Source organism: Adiantum capillus-veneris, chromosome 18, assembly GCF_014529385.1.
Source record: "Adiantum capillus-veneris isolate H3 chromosome 18, ASM1452938v2, whole genome shotgun sequence".
In the NCBI taxonomy this organism is placed as follows: Eukaryota; Viridiplantae; Streptophyta; class Polypodiopsida; order Polypodiales; family Pteridaceae; genus Adiantum; species Adiantum capillus-veneris.
This window is the reverse complement of record NC_140948.1, coordinates 112101313-112124873: the sequence shown is the minus strand read 5'-3', so window position 1 is coordinate 112124873 and position 23561 is coordinate 112101313. Positions and strand designations below refer to the sequence as shown.

The following is a 23561-nucleotide window of genomic DNA, read 5'->3' as shown; positions in this document are numbered from 1 at the left end:
TTCAAAACACAAGTCAAGGTATTTTCTGTTCATGCCATGCTGTTTGTATTACTTGATGCTTGTACGGGGGAGGTTTTTGCTGGCTGAGCTGTCCCCTGTTTTTCCGCTAGGAAAAGCTTTTGGCCTGGAGTCCCTTTATCCTACTCAATTACAAATTGTTAAAATAACTTGAAGAAGGATGGAATGTTTGAGACTTGAGCTTCACATTTGCTAGGGTTTTTCAAAGGGTTTCTGCTTACTATGTTTTAATCTGGAAACTGCACTTCCTTGAATTTGTTTCAGCTTTGGGCTTGATCATAGTATATGTTTTGAGTAGCGTTGCAAGATTCTCTTCATTGAGAAGCTTGGCTTTGAACTTTCAAAGCCCCTAACTCACACGTGGAAGTTTTGAATGTAGTTGGTGTGCTTTTTGTGTCAATATATTCCTGATTATAATGTGGGTTGATGAACTTCCAGGTGCTCTTATTATTTCAGAAAATAGAAGGGGTAGAGGTTTGTCTATTTGGCATGTATGTACAGGAGTTTGGTTCAGAAGCAGCACAGCCAAATCAACGCCGTGTTTATCTGTCATATTTGGACTCTGTAAAGTATTTTAGACCTGACGTTAGGACAAGTAATGGAGAGGCACTTCGTACCTTTGTATATCATGAGATCTTGGTAAGGAAGCTGATTTTTGGGGAGTCATTGATGGCACTCTTGGCTATCTGGTTAAGATCATTCTCCCTGCCTTTTAACAGATAGGGTATTTGGATTACTGTAAGAAGAGGGGTTTTACCAGCTGCTATATCTGGGCTTGTCCTCCTCTGAAAGGAGAGGACTATATTCTATATTGTCACCCTGAAATTCAGAAAACACCAAAGTCTGATAAATTACGAGACTGGTACGTCCTTTCCTTTACCCAATTATGTTTGTGTTTTGCCAGCTTAATACCTTCCTGTATTTGGCTAAAGGGAATTAAGTCTAAATGCAATCTATGTATACATAATCGATCTAACATGCACACGTCTGTACGGAGGTTACTGTTTTCGTAATCGTATTGGTCTTTGTAGGCGGTTTGCTGACAGTCATTGACACAATTGAAACATATTGGCACATAAAAATGTTTTGCGTTAGCTTTAAAGAGCTGTAATACCTTTGTTGACCCTTCTATCTAGCACCCTGGGCCTTGGCTTTATCCTCATGACATGGCTGACATTATGGTCAAAGATGAGTATAAAAAGCTGGAAATTCTTTATTTGCAAGCAGGTTAGAGTTTGGTTATAAGCTCTCACTGGTGGTAAGGTCACAAGATAAAGAATATACGACCAAGGATGAGCTTCCTCTCTAGTGGCGTTCTTGTGCCTCCCTTGTCAAAGACGAAGTCCTTAATGTATCTGAACGTAGTCCTTCGTCCTTTACAAAAGCATTGAATTCAAGCCGATCATGCAAGAGGAGTAAACATTAAAGAAAGTAAAAGAAACTTCTGTAAGCCTCCTTAGGCCCTTGTTCATGCGTAAGCGCCTAATGCCTAGAGGACAGTGATTTTCAAGTCATCAGAAAAAGAAAGAAGATCCATTTATAATGAGGTACCAATCAGGAATAAACACCGACTAGTTTCTTTGGTACTAGTTTCTTTGGTCTGATCAAATCAATTTCAAGGTTATTGCCCCCGAAGAGTAGGTGTTGGAAGTTTCAGCTCTGTTTGCTTGTCTTTTTTTCCATGTGTGTGTCCAAACAGTCAATTTAACCTATGGACTGATTTGGAGGATCAGGGTCTTTGATGGGGTGATAATACTTGTACGATATGGAGACAGTCTTCACATATGAATTATGTTTTCATTTGCAATAATGATAGTGCTTCCCAAGGATCCATCCTGCACACATGACATAACACAAGCCAAAAACACACGTGTAAACAACATAAGGGGTAGACATGGACTTCCAGCCATAGAGCCTGATCGGCTCACTGTTGAGCCTGGGAGAAAGCGCTATGAAGGGTCTATAGTACAAGTGTGGTGATCACACAAGATAGATGATGAATGAGCTTAGGGGCCTATTTATAGGACTTCATAACTGCCCCAACCTAAGGGCTTGGTTCACACTGGCCAAACGTTGCTCAGGTGCACATCCGGATGTCTATGGGTGTAGGGTATATATATTTTGAAGTTACAAAAGTATATATATAGGTGTTGGCTTCAACAATTTCTCGATGATGAAACCGGGGTACCAACTTGTCACCAACCCCACCGACTCCCAAGCTGCATCTGATTCAGGTCAATGTTTCCACTTGATCAAACACTCCAAGTAAGAGCTCAATTTACCCTTTGGTGAAGGACCAACACGGGTTCAAGTCGAACATAGCTAGTAGCATCCTCTAAAATTCTCTCTTCGAGTTCTTGGGGCCGGCCTATGCTGCTTAGCATAAAAGGTGGCACGGTCTTGTGTAACCTTTATGCTTTCCTTTGCAGTTGTGAGTATTTTTAAAATATCTTGCAAAAAATAAGCTATGATTTGCAGCTTGACCCTTGTGTCCAGTCGCAACAGGTTGTTTTTGGCTTATAACCGTACATAAGCACGAAAAGACTAACCCATGGCCACATGCATGGAGCTGTCATAAGAGAGTTCAATCTATGGGAGATGCTTTTCTCAATATCACTTGATGAGAGACATAGCTAGACATGCCCACACGACATGTTTTCCATCGTTTGATTTGCACAATTCACTTTTTCCAATTTCTAGAAAGTTGGTTGCCAAAAATGTGCAGTGCTTGGTATCATGACGAGTGCCAGCTCCTCAAGCAAAGCATAAAGTTAAATAACTGTACCACGAAGGTCTTCTCTTTGGTTCAAGTAGGTATGAATCAATTTATCTTAGTGAGACGATTAACCACCACCCAAATAGCATCATGAACTCTACTCGTACAAGGTAATCCATTGAACAATCAATGGAAATGCTGCTTCATTTTTATTTAGGAATTTGGGATGTGAGGGTCCTGCACTTTCCTGCTGTCATTGTGCGCACTCTTGCACATAGCTCACGACAAAACCTTTCATGTGTGACCAAAAAAAATTACTGTCTCACAAAGGCCAAAGTTTTGTGTATGCAGGGTTCCCTGCACTAATTGCATCGTGACATTTTTATAAGATATGACAATGGATATCTTGATCATTGGGCACACAAACGCTGCCTTGTATGAAAAGTAGACCTTCTTTAATGGAATGTTTTTTGACTATCTTTTAGGTGTCTGGACTAGCATAGCTTTCCTTGCTACTTAATCTCCCTTGGACTTTCTGCCAAATCCCATGAAAGTGAGGGTCATGTTCGTAGTGCCCATGAAGAGAAGATACAAGTCAGTTGAGATCTCTTTAAACAAGAGAGTCTCGACCTCATCAATTCTAATAGAGCATATGCAACTTGATTGGTTGCTCTGTTTTGACAACAAATTTCATATTCGAACTCTTGCATGTCGCGGATGTTGTGGTTGGTTATATAGATATTTCAAGGAATGGTATTGAGTCCAAGCGGAAAAGTGGACACTGTCAAGCAATGAATGACCATTCGCAAGTTCGTACATTCTGCCACATTAGCAGCGTCCGTACTATAACAAACTTGGACACCCCAAGTCAAGATTCAATTGCGACACTTCAAAGATTCACTTCAAAACATTTCACAAATTTTAGAGTTGACACGGCCCGGCGTAGTTCCGTGCCAAGAGAGATTGGCCCCAAAGACTGGTGCCCCTTTCGGTATTTCTTTTATACTAATCTTTGAGCAAAAGTACAACTGCCTGCAGGTGCTCGCTCTCAGACTCCGTGTCCAGATGCTCTGAGAAGGGAGCCCCCTTGGGTCACTTATAAAGATTTCAAAGGATGCTAAAAGTAGAGTCCCAAAAGCTGCTAGCCAAAAACAGTTAGCGGAAATCGCAGACAGTCAGGCCGCGTCAGCAGCCAGTGTGTTTTGCGGCAATCCGTACAGTTGTCAGCTTTAATCGTGGCCGTCTGTACAGTAACCACGTCAGCAGATTCTTACGCTCCTTTTGATAGCCTAGTGTCCCTTTTGGCCCTCGGTAGTTGTCCATAAGTTGGAACAACTTGATAGTATGCCACGTCATCAGTTTGTGATACATATAGTGAGTGCAATTTTTGAAAAAATTGCCACGTCAGCAGCGTTCGTCAGTTCAATCAACCACGTCCAGCAGGGGACTATAGAGCTCTCAATAAAATCACCATCAAGAACGATTCCCAATTCCAAGGATCGATGATATTCTTGACAGACTTAAGAGATCCTCTTATTTCAGCAAGATGGATTTTAAAAGCGGATATCATCATCAGAATCGCTCCAGGAGATGTCTACAAGACAGCCTTTCGGACAAGCTTTGGTTTATATGAATTTTTGGTGATGCCTTTTGGACTTACCAATGCTCCAACAACTTTCAACCGAATGATGGATAGGATTTTCCGAGAGCATTGATCTTTTGTGGGCACTTTCTTTGATGATATTATAGTTTTCTCCGAGAATGAAGCAGAGCACCGACACCATCTTCCACAGGTCTTTTGGGCATTGCGCAATCATAGATTGGTTATTAATGGCAAAAAGAGTGAGTTTTTCTTGTCGGAGATACATTTCTTGGGACACATTGTCTCAGCAGAGCAGGAGTACATATGGACCCGTCCAAAATTGAGACTATCCGCGATTGGCTTGACTTGAAGAATGTTCATGAAGTTAGAAGCTTTTTGGGCTTGTGTTCTTACCACCGACGGTTCATTCGGAAGTTTGCAAAGATAGCCTCGCCTTTACACTTATTGACTCAGAAAGGAGTCCCTTTCTCGTGGGGATCGACAGAGGTGACTGCTTTTTAGACACTTAAGGAAAAATTGACAACTGGACCAATATTGGCTTTGCCAGACTTGCAAAAGTCATTTGAAGTTTATTGTGATGCTTGTGGTTGTAGTCTGGGAGAAGGCCACGTGATTACTTATGAAAGAAGAATGATTTCAAGGCTAGAATTGGTAGCCGAGATTTATGAGAGAGCTATTAGCAGTGATCCATGCTCTTACACAGTGGCAACATTATCTACTCGGAGGCGACTTCACAATTTTTGCAGATCATCAGAGTCTGCGCCACTTCTTGTCACAGAAGCAGCTTTCGGAAAAGCAGATGCGGTGGGCTAACATCTTGTCATAGTTTCACTTCCAGATTGTCCATGTTCAGGGACATAAAAAATTTAGTGGCAGTTGCATTTGGCTATTTCGGCGATCCATCATAGAAGCTTTGAGGATAGGTTGACTAGTACGTCACAAATCCGGACTTTACGAATGTTTTCACTGGGCTACAGAATGGGGAGACAGCTCGAGGATATTCCATACGGGATGGCTACGTGATGAAGAAAATGATGTTGTGTGTCACACAACCTTTGAGGGAAAAAGTCTTGACAGAGTGCCACTGTCCACCGTTTACGGGTCACCGCGGCATTGATATCACCTTGAAGGGGGTAGAACGTTATTTCTTTTGGCCGAGACTCAAGAAGGATTTGGACGACTTTGTTTGCAATTGTTTAGTATGCCAAAAGGTCAAGTTTGACAGGCATAAGGCACAAGGATTACTACAGCCTTTACCCATTCTCACCCGCCCCTGGGAAAGTATTGCAATGGATTTCATCTTTGATCTCCCGAAGACACAAAGTGGGCACGATGGCATTTAGACTGTCATTTATAGATTTAGCAAGCAAGCTCACTTTATTCGAGTGAAAAAAACAGTCAAGTCGGACCATTTAGCTAGACTGTTCATTGCACAGATATTTCGGTTACATGGCATGCCTGAGACAATAGTTTCCGACAAAGATCCCTGATTCACGAGTTTGTTGTGGAAGGCTATTTGGGAGAACATTGGCACACGGTTGCAGTTCTCGTCATCTTTCCACCCGCAGACAGATGGGCAAATTGAGATTGCAAATTCAGTTGTTTTGGATTTGTTGAAGTCTTGCATCTTTGATCAGAAGACTCAATGGGAATTTTTTTGCCTTTGGTGGAATTTGCCTACAATAGCACGGTTCACTCTTCGACGGTGAAAGCGCCATTTGAAATAATTGAAGGTGCTCAAAAGGTTCCTCCCTTTCTCAGCACTAAAGACAAGATTTTTGAAGCCGACCAGTATACGAGGGACTTGGACACTGCTTTTGCCAAGGTCCGCGAGGCTTTAGAGAAGTCTCAAGTACGACATAAGAAGGCAGCAAATCGACATCGACGCGACTTGAAATTAAAGGAAGATGAATGGGTGCTCTTACGTTTTGAAAAGGCACGCCTGAGAAAAAGGAAGGGAAAGCAACGACTGTTTCCAAAGCTTAGCATGAGGTTTTATGGCCCTTTCGAGATTAATGACGTCTCCTTTCGACTCAAGCTGCCAGATACTTGGAAGATTCACAATGCATTTCATGTGAGTCTCTTGAAACCTTTAAAGGTGAGGTGCAAGTTGAAGGGGAGCCAGATGAGCAACCTGAACTGGAAGAGAGCGAGGAGATACTTGCTCACACAAGGAAAGAAAAGTCAAAGGTAAAGTGATTCGGCAGTTCATAGTTAAATTCAAGGACTATCCGGCATTAGGTGCGAAGTGGATGGAGAGGGAGGACCTAGTAGATACTCCTCAGATTTTGGAACTTCACCTTGAAGCATTCGGTTAAGCTGCGTCTACTCCTAGAGATCCCGCAGATCAGCAGGGTTGAATCTGGTGCAAAGGGATTGCACAAGAAGGGAGTCACTCCGCTCCTTTGTCATAGATTACCTGGATTGAATAGAGTCACTTATATCCCTTTGGGTTTCAAGGATGCTACTGTGCTGACAGTATTCTATTGTATGACTTTATGAAATGGAATTCCCGAAATTGAACATGAATGATTTGTACTCTCTCATCTGACTTGTTTGAGTGCAGGAATTGAAAGACGAAATGACTGCAACATTTCGGTCTTAAAAATCTCAATAGACATGATCACAATAAGGATTAGTTAATCCAACATTAGTGAGGTTCGAGATGGATCTAGTTGCGGTTACTAAATACGTTGTTGGCAGTCGTGGTCTGAGATTTGGAATGAATTTTTATGTGATGTCATGTGCAGTGATGTGACTATCGTCTCTGTACAAGTGCTAGATGTGTCGTGTCTAGTGCATCGGGACTTAGAGTCAGTGTCTGCTAAAATGGTTTATGGCCTCTGTCTATTTTGTAGGCGTAATTGAGGGCGATTACAATTCTTTCAAGAAGGGGGTATGTCACAAAGTGATGACGTGGCATGACCACCAGAGAGGAGTCCGAAAGGCCTAGTTTTAAAAGATTTTAAAGCTTGCAAGTTGTACCAACTTATGGTACCCTTGTCGAGGGGGCCCAAGAGGACACAAAGAAAATTAACGAGCTGATGACGTGGCATTGTACGGACGACGGCAAATTGCGGTGACAGCTGTACAGACGGTCGTAAAACACGCTGACATGCTAACGTGGCAGGCCATACGGATCTCCGCAATTTGCGCTGGTTGCTTTTGGCAATTTCTGGCGTTAGCGTTTGAGAGCAGGTGCTTTTGGAGTTTACCTGCTTTTGGTACAGTGCCATGTCATCAGCTCGTTAATTCTCTTTGGCATCCCTTGTAAGTTTATAAGGAGCCCAAGAGCCTCACTTCTCAGGGGCATCTGGACGTAGAGTCTGAGAGCTGAGGACCCGTGGGAGTTGTACTTTGCTCAAAGATTAATACAAAAAGAAATACCGAAAGGGGCGCCAGTCTTTGGGGCCAATTTCTCTTGTCACGGAACTACGCTAGGCCATGTCGACTCATTAATTGTGTAGTGTTATAAGGGATGATTTTTGTAAATTGCGTGGATTGGTGACGTGGCAGGTTGTACGGATTTCCGCGATTTGCATTGGCTGTTTTGGGCAGCTTTTTGCATGAGCTTTTGGTAGCAGATGCTTTTGGGGGTTTGTGCTTTTGAACCTGATGCGTTTGGAGCTCTGCTTTTGGGCATCCCTTGTAAATTTAAAAGAGCTTAGAGGGCCACTCTCTCATAGAGCATCTGGACGTAGAGTCTCGGAGAGAGTCGGACCCTCGGGGGTTGTACATTGCGAAGAGACATAACAAAGAAATACCAAAAGGGGCGCCAATCTTTGGGGCCAGTGCATCTAGGCGTGGAACTTTGCCGTGCCGTGTCGACTCTCTCTCTCTCTCTCTCTCTCTCTCTCTCTCTCTCTCTCTCTCTCTCTCTCTCTCTCTCTCTCTCTCTTCTTCTTCTTCTTCTTCTCCTCTCTCAAAGTTCAATGATCTTGTAGTTTCTGTTCGTGTGTTGCTATTGATTTCTCGCTTGTCTTTTCTAAAAACTTTTTAAGTTAATAATGTTTTGTTTTATCTAGTTTTGTTTCGTAGTAAACAAAGTGATTTAGTTTGTTTGTTTTTGTTTTTTCTTTTCTTTTCTTGTGTTCCTTGCTTTTATAGTTTTATGAGTGCTTTAGTTCCTCTTATAATTCGTGAGTTCAGACTATTCTGAACTTATGAAGGTATATTGATTTCTCGCTTGGAATGTCGAAGCTTGTAACAATGGTATTTGAGCTGAGAACGATTCTTCTTCTACGGAGGATCCGATTCCTTTTGTAGCACACATGGATTTTCGCAGAGAATCAGACACAGAGCCAAGTCGAGTGTAGAAAAGCGGAAAGTGAACTCATAGAAAGAGTTGGACAGAGCTCTTGAAAAGAAGATGAACCAGTTAAGGAAAGGCTTAAAGCACTCTTGGAAGATGAGGAAATCAACGGATTTCCCCGGTCATTTGGGCCGAAAGTTGACTTTCGAGGTGGTGAGCAGGTCCAAGAAGTGTATTTGTTTCTAGGATGACCCAGATTTTTCTTCGTCTTGAGGGAGTTCCGACAGTTCATCGTCTTCTAGTTCCAGAGAGGACGAGAAAAGGCGGAAGAAGCGGAGAAAAAGCCAGAAAAGCAAGAAAAGAAGATTTCGGAAAAAGTCTAGAAGGCATGGAGGCCATCTAGCAATTCAGATGAGGAGAGCTATTCCTCCAGATATTGCTATGTCAAACTGTTGGATAAAGGCTAAAGTCTTGGGAGCATCTCGAAACCCTGAAAAGTGCTTCTGTAAAAATGCTTTCTTTTGGCATAAAACCGGTGATCGTCAGAGTCCGAACTGTCGGAGGATGAGTCCTTGGTAGAATTGTCAAAAACAGGGCAAGATTTAGTCTTCTTTGCCTTTTTCTTGCCCTTTCCGAAGCTTTGCTTTTTGCTTCGCTTTTTCCCTTTTTCGTCTTCTTCGCTTGAATGAGAAGAGCTAGAAGAACTGTCAGAAGAAGAAGAAGAAGAACTCGGTAGTCCTTCAAATCGTACACGCTTCTTCTACTTCTTCGCCGATGTAAAAGTAGATTGACGACCCAAATAACCCGGGAAATCAATTCCTTTCTTCTGGATTTTGTCATTCTTTTTGGCTTTATTCTTCGCGTCCAAAAGCTGATTGATCCGTGTATCAACCACCTCTTCCAATTCTTGGTCTGTAAACATCCTTGGATCAAGAGGTTTTTGAGTGCCGGTTGGATTGGTGGCTCTGTGGCTTTCTGCCACTAGGTGTGCACTTCATTGAAGGATTGCTGAGTCAAAAATTTTGCAAATTTCGGATCCTTCGCAAGATTGATCATCATCTTTGTCGCATTGTAAACCAATTGTCGACATTCCATCACTTCAATCTCCGCTTGAGTAGGCCGAGGTGGCAGTACTCTTCCTTTGATTGCCCATGAGAATCGTCTCTGCAATCTCCTCCCGCATTCCCAAATGCAGAAAAAGTCGACCGATCTCTGTTAGAATCCATAAGTGTCGCGAGAAAAGGATCGGATTTCCCGGTAGCAGAAATCGGCTGCACTCTGATACCACTGTAACCAACTTGGGCACCCCAAGTCTAGATTCTGTCGCGACACGAGTAAAATACTTCACAACTTTAAATTCACAGTCCAATTTGGTCAACACGGCCCGGTGTAGTTCTGTGCCCAGAGAGATTGGCCCCAAGACTGGCGCCCCTTTCGGTATTTCTTTTATATTAATCTTTGAGCAAAGTACAACTCCCACAGGGTCCTCTGCTCTTAGACTCTGCGTCGAGATGCTTTGAAGAGTGAGGCCTTGAGGGCTCTTTTATTCTTACAAGGGATGCCAAAAGCAGAGTCCCAAAATCAAAAGCAGTTCAAACGGAAAAGCTTCTCGATTTAAAAGCAATTGTTCAAAAAGCAACTGATCCCAAAAAGCTTTCAAAAAGCATCAGCGTAGAATTTCAGCAGAGCTTTTTTTTTGCTTTTCCGTAAGGTATGCCACGTCAGCAACTCAGCGCCGCAAATCACGGGATTTGCCGTACGTATGCCACATCAGCAATACAACGGATTTTCTGGGAATTACTACTAGCCGGGGAGGGGGTGTGTGTTGCTCTGCTGCCCCATTGTGTTTGTGTCCAGGGCCATGCCATGCCATGTCACTAGTTTGTGACAAGAATTCACTCTTCTTTGCATTGATAGTTAAGACTCACCCTATACGGGGATAGATTAGGAGCAGAGCTACTTGGTATGAGATCAATAGGATGATCTTCCGGACGTTCTGGAGATGCTTATCTGGAAGTGACTCTATAAAATAGTCTATGTACCTATAAATAAATTGAAAACGATTTTTATCAAGACTCGAGAGTGAACTCTATTTAGACTTATCCCTCTCTCGTGCAAAAATTAGGTAAGCAAAAGCACACTTCTTTATTTCCTTCTTAAAAGAAATGTGGCTTACAATAGGGAATAGGCAATCCCAAGCATCAGCTAAAATTTTGATCTTCTTGCCCTCAATGTCTAAAGTGAGGGACTTCTCAACATAATCAGGGATTTGGTAAATCCGAAAATGCCATGGCATACTGTAGCAAGGCTTCAATGTCTCTTGCACAAGATAGGCAGCAAGTTACAGTTGGTCTGGAGTTCACACTAAACGGACTCTCGCCTAGGCACTGACACGTGGCAGTGATACGGGTTGTGGTCTAGTGGATACCGTTGCCAGATCACCACCACCACAATTTGGAGATAGCCGTAGCTGGACTAGGCTCTTTATGATTGTATACATGCATAGTTGGTTCTAGTCGTCGTATGCTTCATCTACTTTCTATGGTCTAGCGTCTTGAGTCTTCTGTCTTGTATCCAATACCACACATCTGCACTTTCCCTGCACATTGGAGCTTCGATACCCCCATTGTACTTGTGAGTCCCGGGCTTGGAGCTGAGTGTTCTGCTAGCCAGAGTCTGTATTGGTTCCATGAGTTAGTTGAGTTCCATGGTGTTTTGAGTCTATTGTTGTGTCTTTTTGGTTGGTGGTTCCATTGCTGTGTTGTGTGTTTTTTTTTTGTTGGAGTGAGGTTTCACACATATTGCACTGAGGAGCATCCACAATAGAGAGCATGACACATTTTCTTGCTACATGTGCTCTCATTTTGGGCATGCCCGGTGGGACTTCAACTGAAGTCTCACTCCACTCCTCTACGCATACAAGGTTGAGGAGCTAGCTGGTTCAGCCCCTTGCCTGGTCTAGTCTGCTTGTGTGGTCCAACTTGGTCTAGACCAGCTTTGCCCTCGTCGAACTTAGTCTAGTCCATCTTCGCCTCGTCCAACTTGGTCTAGTTGGTCTAGTCTCTCTCGCCCCTATCTAGTAGGAGTGGTCTAGTCGGGTCTAGACCATCCAGCAAGTTCAAGGATCTCCACGTCCAGAGCTTGGATGGGGTTGTTGCTATTGCATGACACATACAAGGCGGTCTAAAGATCGACAAAGCCGACTACTGAGCCCTCTGAAGTACTACCACAAGAAGCGCCAACCTTTCGTGCCGAGTAGAAGTCCACCAGCCTCGCTACCCCTACACTCCCATGCATCTATCTCCACTCCCTCCACCAATTCTTCACCTCCCATGTCACCTTTCCTAGTACACTTCTCACCAATTGTGCTCCAACAAGCTCGAGCAACAAGCTCCTGAGAAGGCAGCCATGGAGGAGCTGACAAGCGTTTTGGCTAAGGTGAACATAAAGTTTCCAACTTTCAAAAGACTCTCCATAGAGGATGCAGACGACCATGCTAGGAGATTTGTTTCCCTGTGCAGGGGCCGTGGCCTCAACAAAGCAGACGCCTACCTTGTGCTCTTCCCATTAACCTTGGATGGTTTAGCGAATAAATTGTACAGTCAGTTTGTTGAGAACCACTTTACTACTTGGGCAACACTAAGGCAACAGTTCTATGAAGTTTTCAGACCAGGTGACTACCAAGAGAAGGTTTTGGATGAGTTGGCGAACCTAGTGCTCCAGCCAAATGAGACTTTTGCAGAACTCATGACAAGAACAAAGTATTTGGTCTCCAAGTTTTCCTAACAACCAAGAGAATTCATGGTCAAGAAGTGGGTGGAGAAGGCTGAGGGCTCTCCCTAAGACTTCTCAGCAAAAACTCTGAGAGAGTCTCCGACCTGAAGCCACTTTGGAGGAGTTTGTCGTTGTTGCTACTTGGGTAGAAGGGGCAAAGAAGCTATTCAACGACCCTCCTGAGGTAGCTACTACCTCAGTACTCTTGGAAAGTCCATCTGACCCCTTGAATTCTTTATGCAAGGAACTAGAAGCACTGAAGTTACAATGAGCTCTTCAAGAGGAGAGATCCTTCTCTCTCCAACAGGAGAAGCTTCCACATCAAGAGAGGGGCTTTGGACCAGATCAAGCGGGAGCTAGAAAAGCTCAAGGTTCATAGGAGATTAAGGCTGTGGTCTGGTGTAGTTCATGTCGCTCTCTAGGGCATCCTCCACACTAATCCCCCTCTAGGTATATTATTGCCACCTATGTGAAAAATCTAGACATGAAGACAAGGATTGTTACTACCTAAAGGGATTGTGATAATATAGCAGTCTGCAGAGCCTTGTTCCTATTCTTCCACAAGGGTTAGCACCTGCGTCTAACATGGTTTCCCCATATGGCCATCCAAACTACATTTCACCCTTGCTGAACATACCCCCTATGCAAGGTATGTAAAGCAATTTTCCATCTCAGAGCTTTTTTCATGCTAATGCTCCCTCAACCCCTCAGAGCTTCTACACCTCAGCCTCCACCTCCATGCAGCAGGAGCAGAGACCACCTTGTCCCCTGACTCGCCTATCCAATGTGCCCATTTTGTGCTATAGATGTAGGGAAATTGGGCATTACGAAAGCAAACGTCCCTTGCTGGAAGGGTCTCCTCGTATTACAGGATGGTTCACATTATGGTAATCGGTTGGTGGATTGCAAGATTCCAGTAGCAATTTTGGGTTGCTTCAGTATGTCACATGATTGATGGATGTGGGCATGTGTTTCCAAATCTTTCAGCACATGAGATTTAGGTGAAGTTCCCCATGCAAACCATACCGATTCTAGTGCCTACCCACCCCCCACCCTCTCTCACATCTACCCACCCCCTAGCCCCTCTCCCCTCGTCCCCACCCATCTCCCAACCCCCCTCGCCCCTACCCTCCTCTCACCCTTACCCACCCTCCTAGCCCCTCTACCCTTACCCCCTCTCGCCCCTACCCATCCCCCACCCCCTCCTCATCCCTACCCACCCCCCTAGCCCCTCTACCCTCTCCCCTACCCACCCCTTACCCCCCAACTCGCCCCTACCCACCCCCCATCCCCTCCTTGCCCCTACCCACCCCCTAGACCTCCCTCCTAGTCCCTTACCCCCCCCCCCCTCTCTCTCTCTCTCTCTCTCTCTCTCTCTCTCTCTCTCTCTCGTCCCAACCCAACCCCCTAGGCCGCCTCTCCCCTAGGCCGCCTCTCGCATAGCAATATAAAATATACTCGGATAAATAGAATTTATCACTAATACTGAAGCCAGAGTGTGTGTGTGTGTGTGTGTGTGTGTGTGTGTATATATATATATATATATATATATATATATATATATAGAGAGAGAGAGAGAGAGAGAGAGAGAGAGAGAGAGAGAGAGAGAGAGAGAGAGAGAGAGAGAGAGAGAGAGAGAGAGAGAGAGAGAGAGAGAGAGAGAGAGAGAGAGAGAGAGAGAGAGAGAGAGAGAGAGAGAGAGAGAGAGAAAATGAAATGAAATGATATATTAACGTCTACAAAAGGCCAAAATGACCTATGAGACCAACTGATTACAATGATGAGTCTAGTACCAAGTCTGGGTACAAACAAAGAACTGATAGGAGTGCTACCGACTCCTATGGGTGGCTGGTAGGCTGAGCAATGGTATCATGCCATAAGGGTACAAAGTGGGGATAAGTGTCACCATGATACAATATAGCAGTAGCATGAAGCCTATCCTGATCGACACTCCGGGTGTCGTGCTAGAATCCTGTGGATCCTTTGCCGCAATCTCCGCCGGTGCTGCGTGGCTGCCCTCCTCAGTCGCGGTCGTCGCGATCTCCCTAACTCTATACCTCGATCAATGAGAGTACCGCTGGTGTGTGTATGGGTGGGAACCGAGCTCTGTGGTGGTGGTGGTGGTGGTGTCCCCTCTGCCTCTGTGGTACTCAGACAGAAGAAATCTGAGATGCGTCTCTGGGACTGTCTTTGTCTTTGCCCATTCAATAGAGCGTCTCTATGTCTCTGAATCTCAAGTAGGAATAATCCGAGACATCTTTGATCCTGATATCTCATGACTCTATCTAATGAGTCAAAACCATCTCTGAATAGACAATGAAAGCGTCCCCGTATCTCATAGTAGACTGTGCAGCGACATATGTAGTGAAACTCTGTCTCTGGCTCTGCATGGCATAACTGACATATCCTATTGTCTGCTGGTATGCCTCTGAATCTACCTGTCTCAATCCCAAGCTGGTGTGAAGATGTGCGAATCTGGCCTATAGCACATCGTAACCCATGAGATAGATGTGTGTCCATGTAATTGGGCCGTGTGACAAATCCGTCTGTCGTGAGTTGAAGAAGATGCTCTCTATAGAAAACCCTCTTTGTACCCAACTCCCGTGATGGCTCTATCCATGTCCTCTTGCTATCAAGCTGGATAAGATCCTGCCGAATGAGTCTAGTAGTCTCCATCCGTGTAAGAGCCAAGGATGGTGCATCAAGAGAATACTGAAAAGGGGGCAGCCTGTCCATGCTGAAACCATGCCTCTGAAACCATGAGCTCATCTGTGCATACCAACATGATGTATCTCCCTGTAATGCCAGCTGTCTGGATGACTCAAGAGCAAGCCTGGCATACCTTTCCCTTGTGGTGTCCCATAAGCTGTGTACAAATGATACTGATCTGGTGAGTGCCTCAACCTCCATAGGTGGGGCAGCCAGCTCCGCTCGTATGATGTCATGTGGGACTGAGGCCTTGGCTCTAATCAGCCTAGAAATCATAGATATCAGGGGTCTCTCCATATTACTCCATCTAGCAATGTCAATAGACGGTCCCCAAACCTGAATCCCGTAGTGCATAACTCAAGAGACCAAAGTATTGAAAAGCTAGAGCTTTGTTCGAGGTTCCTGGAACTGAACCTGCGAACAAATCCTCTCTAAACCACCTAGGGCTGCATAGGCACGAGTCAATCTAGTGTCTGCTGCCACTTTCAGTGTGAACCTCGGTCCACTAAAGACCACCCCAAGATATGTGTATGCATCAGTGTACTCCATACTGTCCTGCCCATATGTGAAAGTAGGTGCTGATCTCCTAACCCACTGTGGCGTGGTATTAAATACATAGTAACAGGGGACGTTCTTTTTCGGGCTTCCCGTCCCCACTTTTCCGGCCCCACTTGCCGTCCCGCCCTCTTTTTTACACTAAAAATCCATTTGAGTCCCGTCCCCCGTCCCCCGTTTCCCGTCCCGGAATGCGTCCCTTGTGACTATGATTAAATACCATGACCTTGGTTTTACCAAGGTTGACAGACAATCCACTATCCTCTGCAAAACTATGCAATGCGTCCAAATGTCTCTTCATACCCTCTGGCGAGTCTGATATCAACACGATATCGTCAGCATACAATAAAAGAGGGATCCATGTCCCTGCAAGCTGAGCACCTCTATCTCCTCCTCTGTCAATATAATCAAAGACCCCATCAACATACATACCAAATAAAGTAGAGGACAGTGGGCATCCCTGTTTCACTCCGATAGTGGAGTGAACTATGTCAGATATCCCCTCTGATGTGCGTACATGACCCATCACTGAACTGTACAATGCCATAATCCCCCACATCAGCTCTGTGGGTACCCCCAATTCCATAAGTCGGTGCATCAATCTGGCCCTCGGTACTGTGTCAAAAGCTTTGCGGAAATCCACAAAGCTGCAGTATATCCGTCTACCATGTGCTCGACCCTCCTCAATGATAGCTCTGAGTGTAAAGACGTGATCTAGTGTGGAGAAACCCCTTCTGAAACCAGCCTGCCCAGGTGCCCGTATGCCCATAATCTCTGCCCAACTGCTCAGCCTATGCCCGAGGATGGATGCATATAACCGTGCCAATGTGTGTCCTACCATGATAGTACGGTAATTCCCCGGCACTGTGGGGTCTCCTATCTTGAAGATAGGTACAATAGTAGATAATCTCCAAGACTCAGGGAAGCCCTCACACATGACACGGTTGAATAGCCGTGCAAGCATCTCTGCCAACAAATCCCCAGCATGTATAATGTGCTCTGCTACCAAACCCTCATGATCCTGTGCCCGTCTGGTCTTCATCCTGTCAATGGCCTCCTTTACCATCTCAGTGGTAAAGAAGGTGCTCGTAGCCGGACATGGTTGTGGTGGGTCTGGTAGTGGTGGTTGTCCAGGTACAATGTATAAAGATGCGGCATACTGCCCCCATATCTCTGTAGAAGTAATCACTGGTGGGGGAGACTTCTCATGGAATAGACGCCAAGCCTCTCCTGAATCTCTACTAAGGAAGAGCTGATATAAATCTTGCTCCATCTGGACCAAGAAAGCTCGCTTCTTCCGTCGCACTAGTCGTCGTGTAGCAATGCGAGACTGTCTATAGGTGATCACTCCCAATGTAAGCTCTCGCTGTATCTAAGCTCTCCTCTGTCAACACTCCTCATCATACCAGCTGTTCTGAGGCATGTGCCCAGAACGACGTCTTTGCCCAGGCTGAGTGTGTGGGTATGCCTCTGTCGTTGCCCCATGTAATGTCACTGTCAGCATAGATGTGATCTCCTCCACTGTGTATACTGGCTCTGATGTGCATAAAAGCCTATGTATCTCCTCTACATAGACTGAGTCAGTCTCTGGTGTAAAAGTATAGCGTGGATGTCTATCACCCCGTGAGGCCTGAGATGTATTGTACTCAAAGGAGACTGATAATGTTAATAGTGCATGATCTACTGCTATCCCAACAGGCCTGGGCCCCAATGTGAAATCCTGAATGTGAGAGATAAAGCTCGGATGTGTCAGAACATAGTCTACAGTGCTGGACCCATGTCTGTGTTGAAAACAAGTAAAACCGGTAGACAATGGGAAAGTCGTTAAGCCATTCAGTATGGCTAAACTGTGAGTAGTCGTCATCTCTCTCAGGTATCTCCCATACTGTGTATGCTCTCTGTCGTGTGAGCATCTCTCAACTCCCATCTCCTCTGGCTCTAGCTCTCTAAGCATCTCCTCTGATGTGTCATAGAAGACTGTCTGTGAGTTGCTTGTACGGGCATTGAAATCCCCCTGGAGTATGATGTCTCCATCTCTGGAGAACTCCCACATATCATCATCAAGTACAGAGTAAGGAGACTGTCCTCTGGGTGAAGCATATACTGAAGTGCTGGGAGGAAAATAGCATATGGCGATGTACAAGAAACGTCCAGTCTCTGCCCTCAGCCTCACCCACAAGTATCTGGCCTGATCATCTCTCCGAACTATGTGCAGTAGTGGTTGGAGCTCCTCTCTGAAAAGAACTGCTACACCTCCTGATCCTCTAGTCCCATGCGCAGTTCTGGTGCATGTCCTGCAAGCTGTCTCCCATCTGTATCCTGATATATGCGGCATCAACTGTCCTGGAGCCTGATGAGTCTCTGAGTAGAAAACAATGTCTTTGTCTCTGAAGCTGTCCTCAAAGGCCCCCACATCAAGTCTATACGAACCATTATAGTCCCAAACCGCCATCCTGAGAGTGGTCCCAGAGGTCTCGCACCGTCATGTAGAGCGGTGCTCTGTAATCACTACTCGTCCATTTCTGTAGAAAGCTAACTTTCCCTTCTCCCTTGCTGCTATAATCTCTTGCATGACCTCTCTCATATGTGCAAGCTGTGAGAGCGTAAGATCATCTCCTAAAAAGATACCTGTTTTCTTGAGGGTTGGCCTCTTCTTTAAAAAGTCTTTCTTTTCTTCCATGGAGGGAAAGCGCAAAATGAGAGCCCGTTCTTTTGAACTCTCCCCATTACCTTCACTCTTCTTGCCCACTCTCCAAGCTTGTGTGTGCAGGGTTTCTCCATCCCCATCATGGACATGAGGCTCTTCACCTCTTGGTCCACCTTATCTGAATCTTTTAGGCTGGTCACTCTCACGTGTAGAGCGTGTACCCTTCTTCGTTGTTCCTCTTCTAGTGTTTTGTTGATGATGTCGGGTGTAGTCGGAATTTCCTTGCCCTTTCCCTTCTTGACAACTTCAATCCATTTTTTAGCCTCATCCATTTTCTTTTGTGTTTTGGAGAGAACCTCCATCGACGAGGTCTTCATTTCTCCTTCCTCCTTTATTTCTTTGACTTGTGCTCGTATACTATTCAGCTCGTCAATCATTGATGGCTGAATTTCTCCATCTTCAAGGTGTCTTCCCTCTTTGGTTTCGTCGAGTTCCTTCCGAAGGGCTGAGATGCTACTTTTTAAAGCTTGAATTTCATCCCGGAACTACTTGCGTTCTAGTTCCCTCACCTGTTCTTCCCTCTTTTTCCATTCAAGAATTAAATTCTTCTCTTTCTTCCACTCATCCATGTGGGCTTTGCATTCTTTCAACTCCTTTTCAATGGCTGTCATCCTCTTGCTTGTGACCATGTAGTGCGCCGCCATCTGTCTTGCCTTATTTGTTTCACTTTCTAAGAGAGAGGAGAGAGCAACCTATACGCACCGCATTATGCATACATGTGTTTCTACATTTAGCCTACATGGCATATATTTGCTTTCTGTACGTGTCAACTTGCAATATCTGTGAGTTCTGCAGTTTCCAAATTCCTTGCATGCAGGTCTGAAAATACAGGATTTTGAGAATGTGAAAATTCGGAAAAGCCGAGACTGAAAATTCCTGTGGGAATTCCTCCTGGATTTTGAATTTTGCCGGGTGTATGTACCTGCGGGCTGAAAAAGAAAAGGGGGGGGGGGGGGGGGGGGGGGGGAATGTATGTATTTGCGGGCGCGCTGTCACAGCAGCAGGTGGGCGGGGGGGTTGGGGGAATTTCTGCATGCTGTCAAAGCAGCAGGTGGGGCGGGGGGTTGGGGGAATTTGTGCGCGCTATCATAGCAGCATGTGGGCGGGGGGTGGGTGGGGGAAATTTGTGCGCGCTGTCACAGCAGCAGGCGGAGGGGGAGGATGCGCAGCGTGAGGGAATTGTGTGCGTGAATCACAACAGCAGGCGGGGAGGAGTGTGTATGCGCAGCGTGAGGGGGGGTGCAGCAGGCTGAGAGAGAGAGAGAGAGAGAGAGAGAGAGAGAGAGAGAGAGAGAGAGAGAGAGAGAGAGAGAGAGAGAGAGACACAGTCCTGGGGACCAGAAGATGCCCCCCCCCCCCCCCCCCCCCCCCCCCCCCCCCCCCCTAAATAGTATCTTTATTACTGAGGAGAAGTCGATACAAGCACTTGAACCGAACGTATTACCACGTTTGTTCTAGAATACGACTTGATATTTCTTGGAAGCCTCGACTTCCTATTCCTAGGGTGAAAACCCTATTCTAAGGAACTTCCGTTCCTTATTCCAAATCCTCGGGAACCAAGGTTCTCGCCTTTGGATCTCACCTTCCAGACTCAGGGCATGGCATCCTTGCAACTCTCTTCTGACTCTGTTCCCAGAGTCCTCTTCTTGCAGAACAACTCTGCTTTCCCGGACACGGAGTCCTTACTTGGGAATCCCCACTTCCGGATCACAACTCGAGAGACTACCACTCTTGAATCTGCGGATCTACTTCCCAACTTCGGGTATGAAACCCTTGGGCTGATCTGGCTCTAATTCCTCAGAGCGCTTTTCTCCTGCAGAGGCTCATGCCTTCCTCTGCTCCTACTCCTCGTGAAGAGGAAGCACACCTGCAAACACACACAAACATGGGACATCAATTCGTATGGCAAATCCACAATTGATACCTCCCGCTCTTGGCGCAGGAAAAGCGACCTCCGTGCTTCGTAGTCTCGTGATCACTTGCGTCTTCTTGCGGTGACAGAGTCTCCTCTTGCTCAGCTAGAAACTCCTCCTCTGAGAGAGGGTGTGTGATGCTTTTATATCTCCCGGACCACGGCAAGAATAGCTGAGTGCTGCCTGCCCGCGTAGATATCGCGGTGGATTTTTTTTTTTTGTTTTGCTCTTCTGCCGAAAGAGAGAGAGAGAGAGAGAGGGAGAGAGAGAGAGAGAGAGAGAGAGAGAGAGAGAGAGAGAGAGAGAGAGAGAGAGAGAGAGAAAACGGTGGCTGGTTTTGGCTGCTTCATTTTCCAGGTGGCTGCCCACGTATTCAGTGGGCTATCATTAAAAATGGTCTGAATCTGCCCAAAAACTCACTAAAACCTTATAAGTTAAAAACAATGCTTACACAGCACTTCCCAGGCGTCGCTGGATGCAATCACATGCACAATTGCAATGCAAACATAGAATTCCTCGCGGGAAAGCATCTGCTTTCCTGAAAAACAACCTACTTTCTCAGAAGCAACTGTATTTCCTCAAAGTTTCCTCTGAACCCATCTTCATTCGAGTGCTTGCTTTTCCTTGTGCACAATTCTAACATAGCTGGGAATTTCCTCCTAACTATGGATATTCCCTTTCCGATGCACCCGTCACCCACCTTGTGTCGCATCAGGAATACCCATCAGCTAGTCCTTTCCTAGCGAACTTACGGTACAATCTCCTTCACGATGCTCTATGTCACCTATCCTATGACGCATAAGAGATGTCCGTTCCCGGATGGTCGGATACTTCTTCCCGATGCTCCTTGTCACCCATCCGATGTGACACATCAGAAGTACCCGTTCCTGGTGGCCTTACAGCTACTCCTTTTCACAGTGCCCTTGGCATTACTCTGAATGACGCACTAGGAATACTCTGTACTCGGATGTCTCCAGTGAGAAAAACCATCTCACTTATAAATCCAATAATTCATTTAAAATTATTTGTTTGTCAGATAAAGCCAATTTAGCAACATCCCTCTCACTTATAAACAGTTGTCCTCTACAGTTGTCCTCAACTGCTAGAGGTCCAACTGAACTCCCGGGGAGAAACACCCAAAAGATTCCAAATCTTGCTCAATGGTGAGTTGAGCTAGTCGTTTCTCAAAAGAGAACTTAAAAATTAAATTAAACAGAAATTCAAAAATTCAATACTTACCTTACCGATTCATGTCGTTCCTCTAGTACCTCGAGGATATCCTTCACCAATCATCAAACTCACGAGCCATGTAAGAACTCGTCATTCGTGTCTTTTCAACAGATCGAAAGTTACCTCATCCGAGAATGTGTTAACTCAATTCCACTATTTCAATCCCGAGAAGAATAATCCTCCTAGAAATCAATCTAGGTATCTGTCTTTGCGCGTGATCCTGTGCTGTTAGTCTAGAGGGTATTTAACCTCTTGTGTCCTCCCACATAGGGAATGCCCAAATCATAGAGCATTAATCTCGATGTCTTTCTTTCACAAACAGAGTTTCTGCGATCACATTAAAGAAGGTTCTTGTTCTGGGCCTTTGCTTTGGGTAGGCCAATTGTTTTGATCCGAAGATCCGTCGTGCATTGCCGCACGTCTTTCCTCGTTTTTTCCCTCGAGCGGGTTGTTACCACGTGCAATGATTTCGTTACGCCTACTTGCGTCTATTTCTTGCGGAAATCATCAAGAAGTTTTACTTAGCAAGCATTTAGGAGTGCTCGCAAAATCTTAGGCAGATAAAATTCTAGCCAGACCACTCTGTGAACATGAGTTCAAACTCGGCCGACTTGAAGGGTGAACGTGCTGTAGATCTCAATGATGTTCTCCCATGTGTGGTTAAGGTAATTCTTACCATTTTAAAGCGCTTGGCGAGTTATACTCTTACAAACATAATAGTTCAAATTTATACCAGTAGCGTATAAATGCTACTTGACCAGCTCATGGAGAAACATCTACCACAACCAAAAGTTGTTACTGTAATGGTAAAAGCACATAGTGTACTCAATGATCAACGACCATCAGAAAATCTCTTCTCCGTAGAGAAAGTTAAATTCCTTCTACCGAACACATCTCAAATAGAGATTCTCATGTCGGAATATCTTTGCGTGCAAAAAGGCGCTCAAGAGAGTATAACGAACTCCCTTCCAGTTCCAAAAAAGGAAGTTGGTTCATCCCATTCCGTTCAACAGAAAAAAATTCGACTGGCAGATGACCCATCTTGGCATAGGTGTACATCTTCGTGTGTTATCCATGTACCCAAAGGTGTACATAATTCTTAAACCGTGTTAGAGTTTCGGTGAACTTGGGAAATTATCTTCCCTTCGTAAGATCCTCAGAGTGAAGACGCTCTACCCAACGATCCCTTGGCTCGATCTTAGAGCAAAACCCGCTCATTAAATAATGTAGGATTTCAATCCTTGGATTCCTCGAGCATAGGCCGTAGCCGTCGCTTATTCCTTCCCTCGTAAAGAGAGTGTTCATTCACTTATGCGAAAAGCACTACCATATCTTTTATTAATTGATTTAGGCTTCAAGCTTAGTGAAAGCTTTTACTCTGCTTGAAACCTCGGAATGGTTCCTTCCTTTTTGTTGTCCTACCCGCAATAGCAGGTAATTTGTTGGAGAACTACAGGATACGAGATCAATTATTGACCTTCTGGATGGTTAGCAAACCGGTTCATCTCATAGAACAATGTTCCTACTTGATCCTACTCTATACTCGAGAGTGATTGTCTTGGTTAGACACTTGCATATCTCGTGCATAAAAGCAGTATGCAGTTTATGAGTTCCTCAAAGATTTGATTTTGATCAAAGACCTGCCCTCTCACTTAAAGTTTGAGGGCCTTCTATTCAAAAACTCAGGAGTTGGATTGAATTCCCTTACTCCAAAATTTCTCCAGATAGCAATGTATCCTTCGAGGACAGGTAACAAAAATTCGTTGTTTCTGTGTTCCATGGTTCCTGTCCCACTGCGGGGATTAGATTCTATGTACATGGAGGTGTACACTTTCAGTTTGTATTGCTGACTTCACCATCCGCTGCAAAGTATCTTGCGGATGCGTCTACAAAATTTGAGCAAAAGTCCTTCAATGAATTTCTTCATCTTTTCTTCCTCAGAGAAAATCAAGAGGGACCTTGGCAAGAGTGAATCACCACTAGCTTTGACTCGCTCGTGTTCCTATTGGGCGTACTGATCCCAATCTTCTTGGATGCCTTCCTCAAAGCGTAGAGGAAAAAAATAATTTGTCGGAAACATTCAG

General features: G+C 45.1%; 1 protein-coding gene across 3 annotated transcripts in view; it reads left to right on the top strand.

Moving 5' to 3' along the window:
• LOC147436217 (histone acetyltransferase HAC1-like) overlaps positions 1-23561 on the top strand; it is a 104880-nt gene that overhangs the window by 72353 nt on the left and 8966 nt on the right. For all 3 annotated transcript variants that reach the window (XR_015185165.1, XR_015185166.1, XM_086489116.1), the window contains 2 exons: positions 457-657; positions 738-880. Coding sequence is in view for 1 of the 3 variants with exons in the window: in XM_086489116.1 (XP_086345242.1) it covers positions 457-657; positions 738-880 (344 nt within the window). In the remaining 2 variants the exon portion in view is untranslated. The remainder of the gene's footprint in view (positions 1-456; positions 658-737; positions 881-23561) is intronic.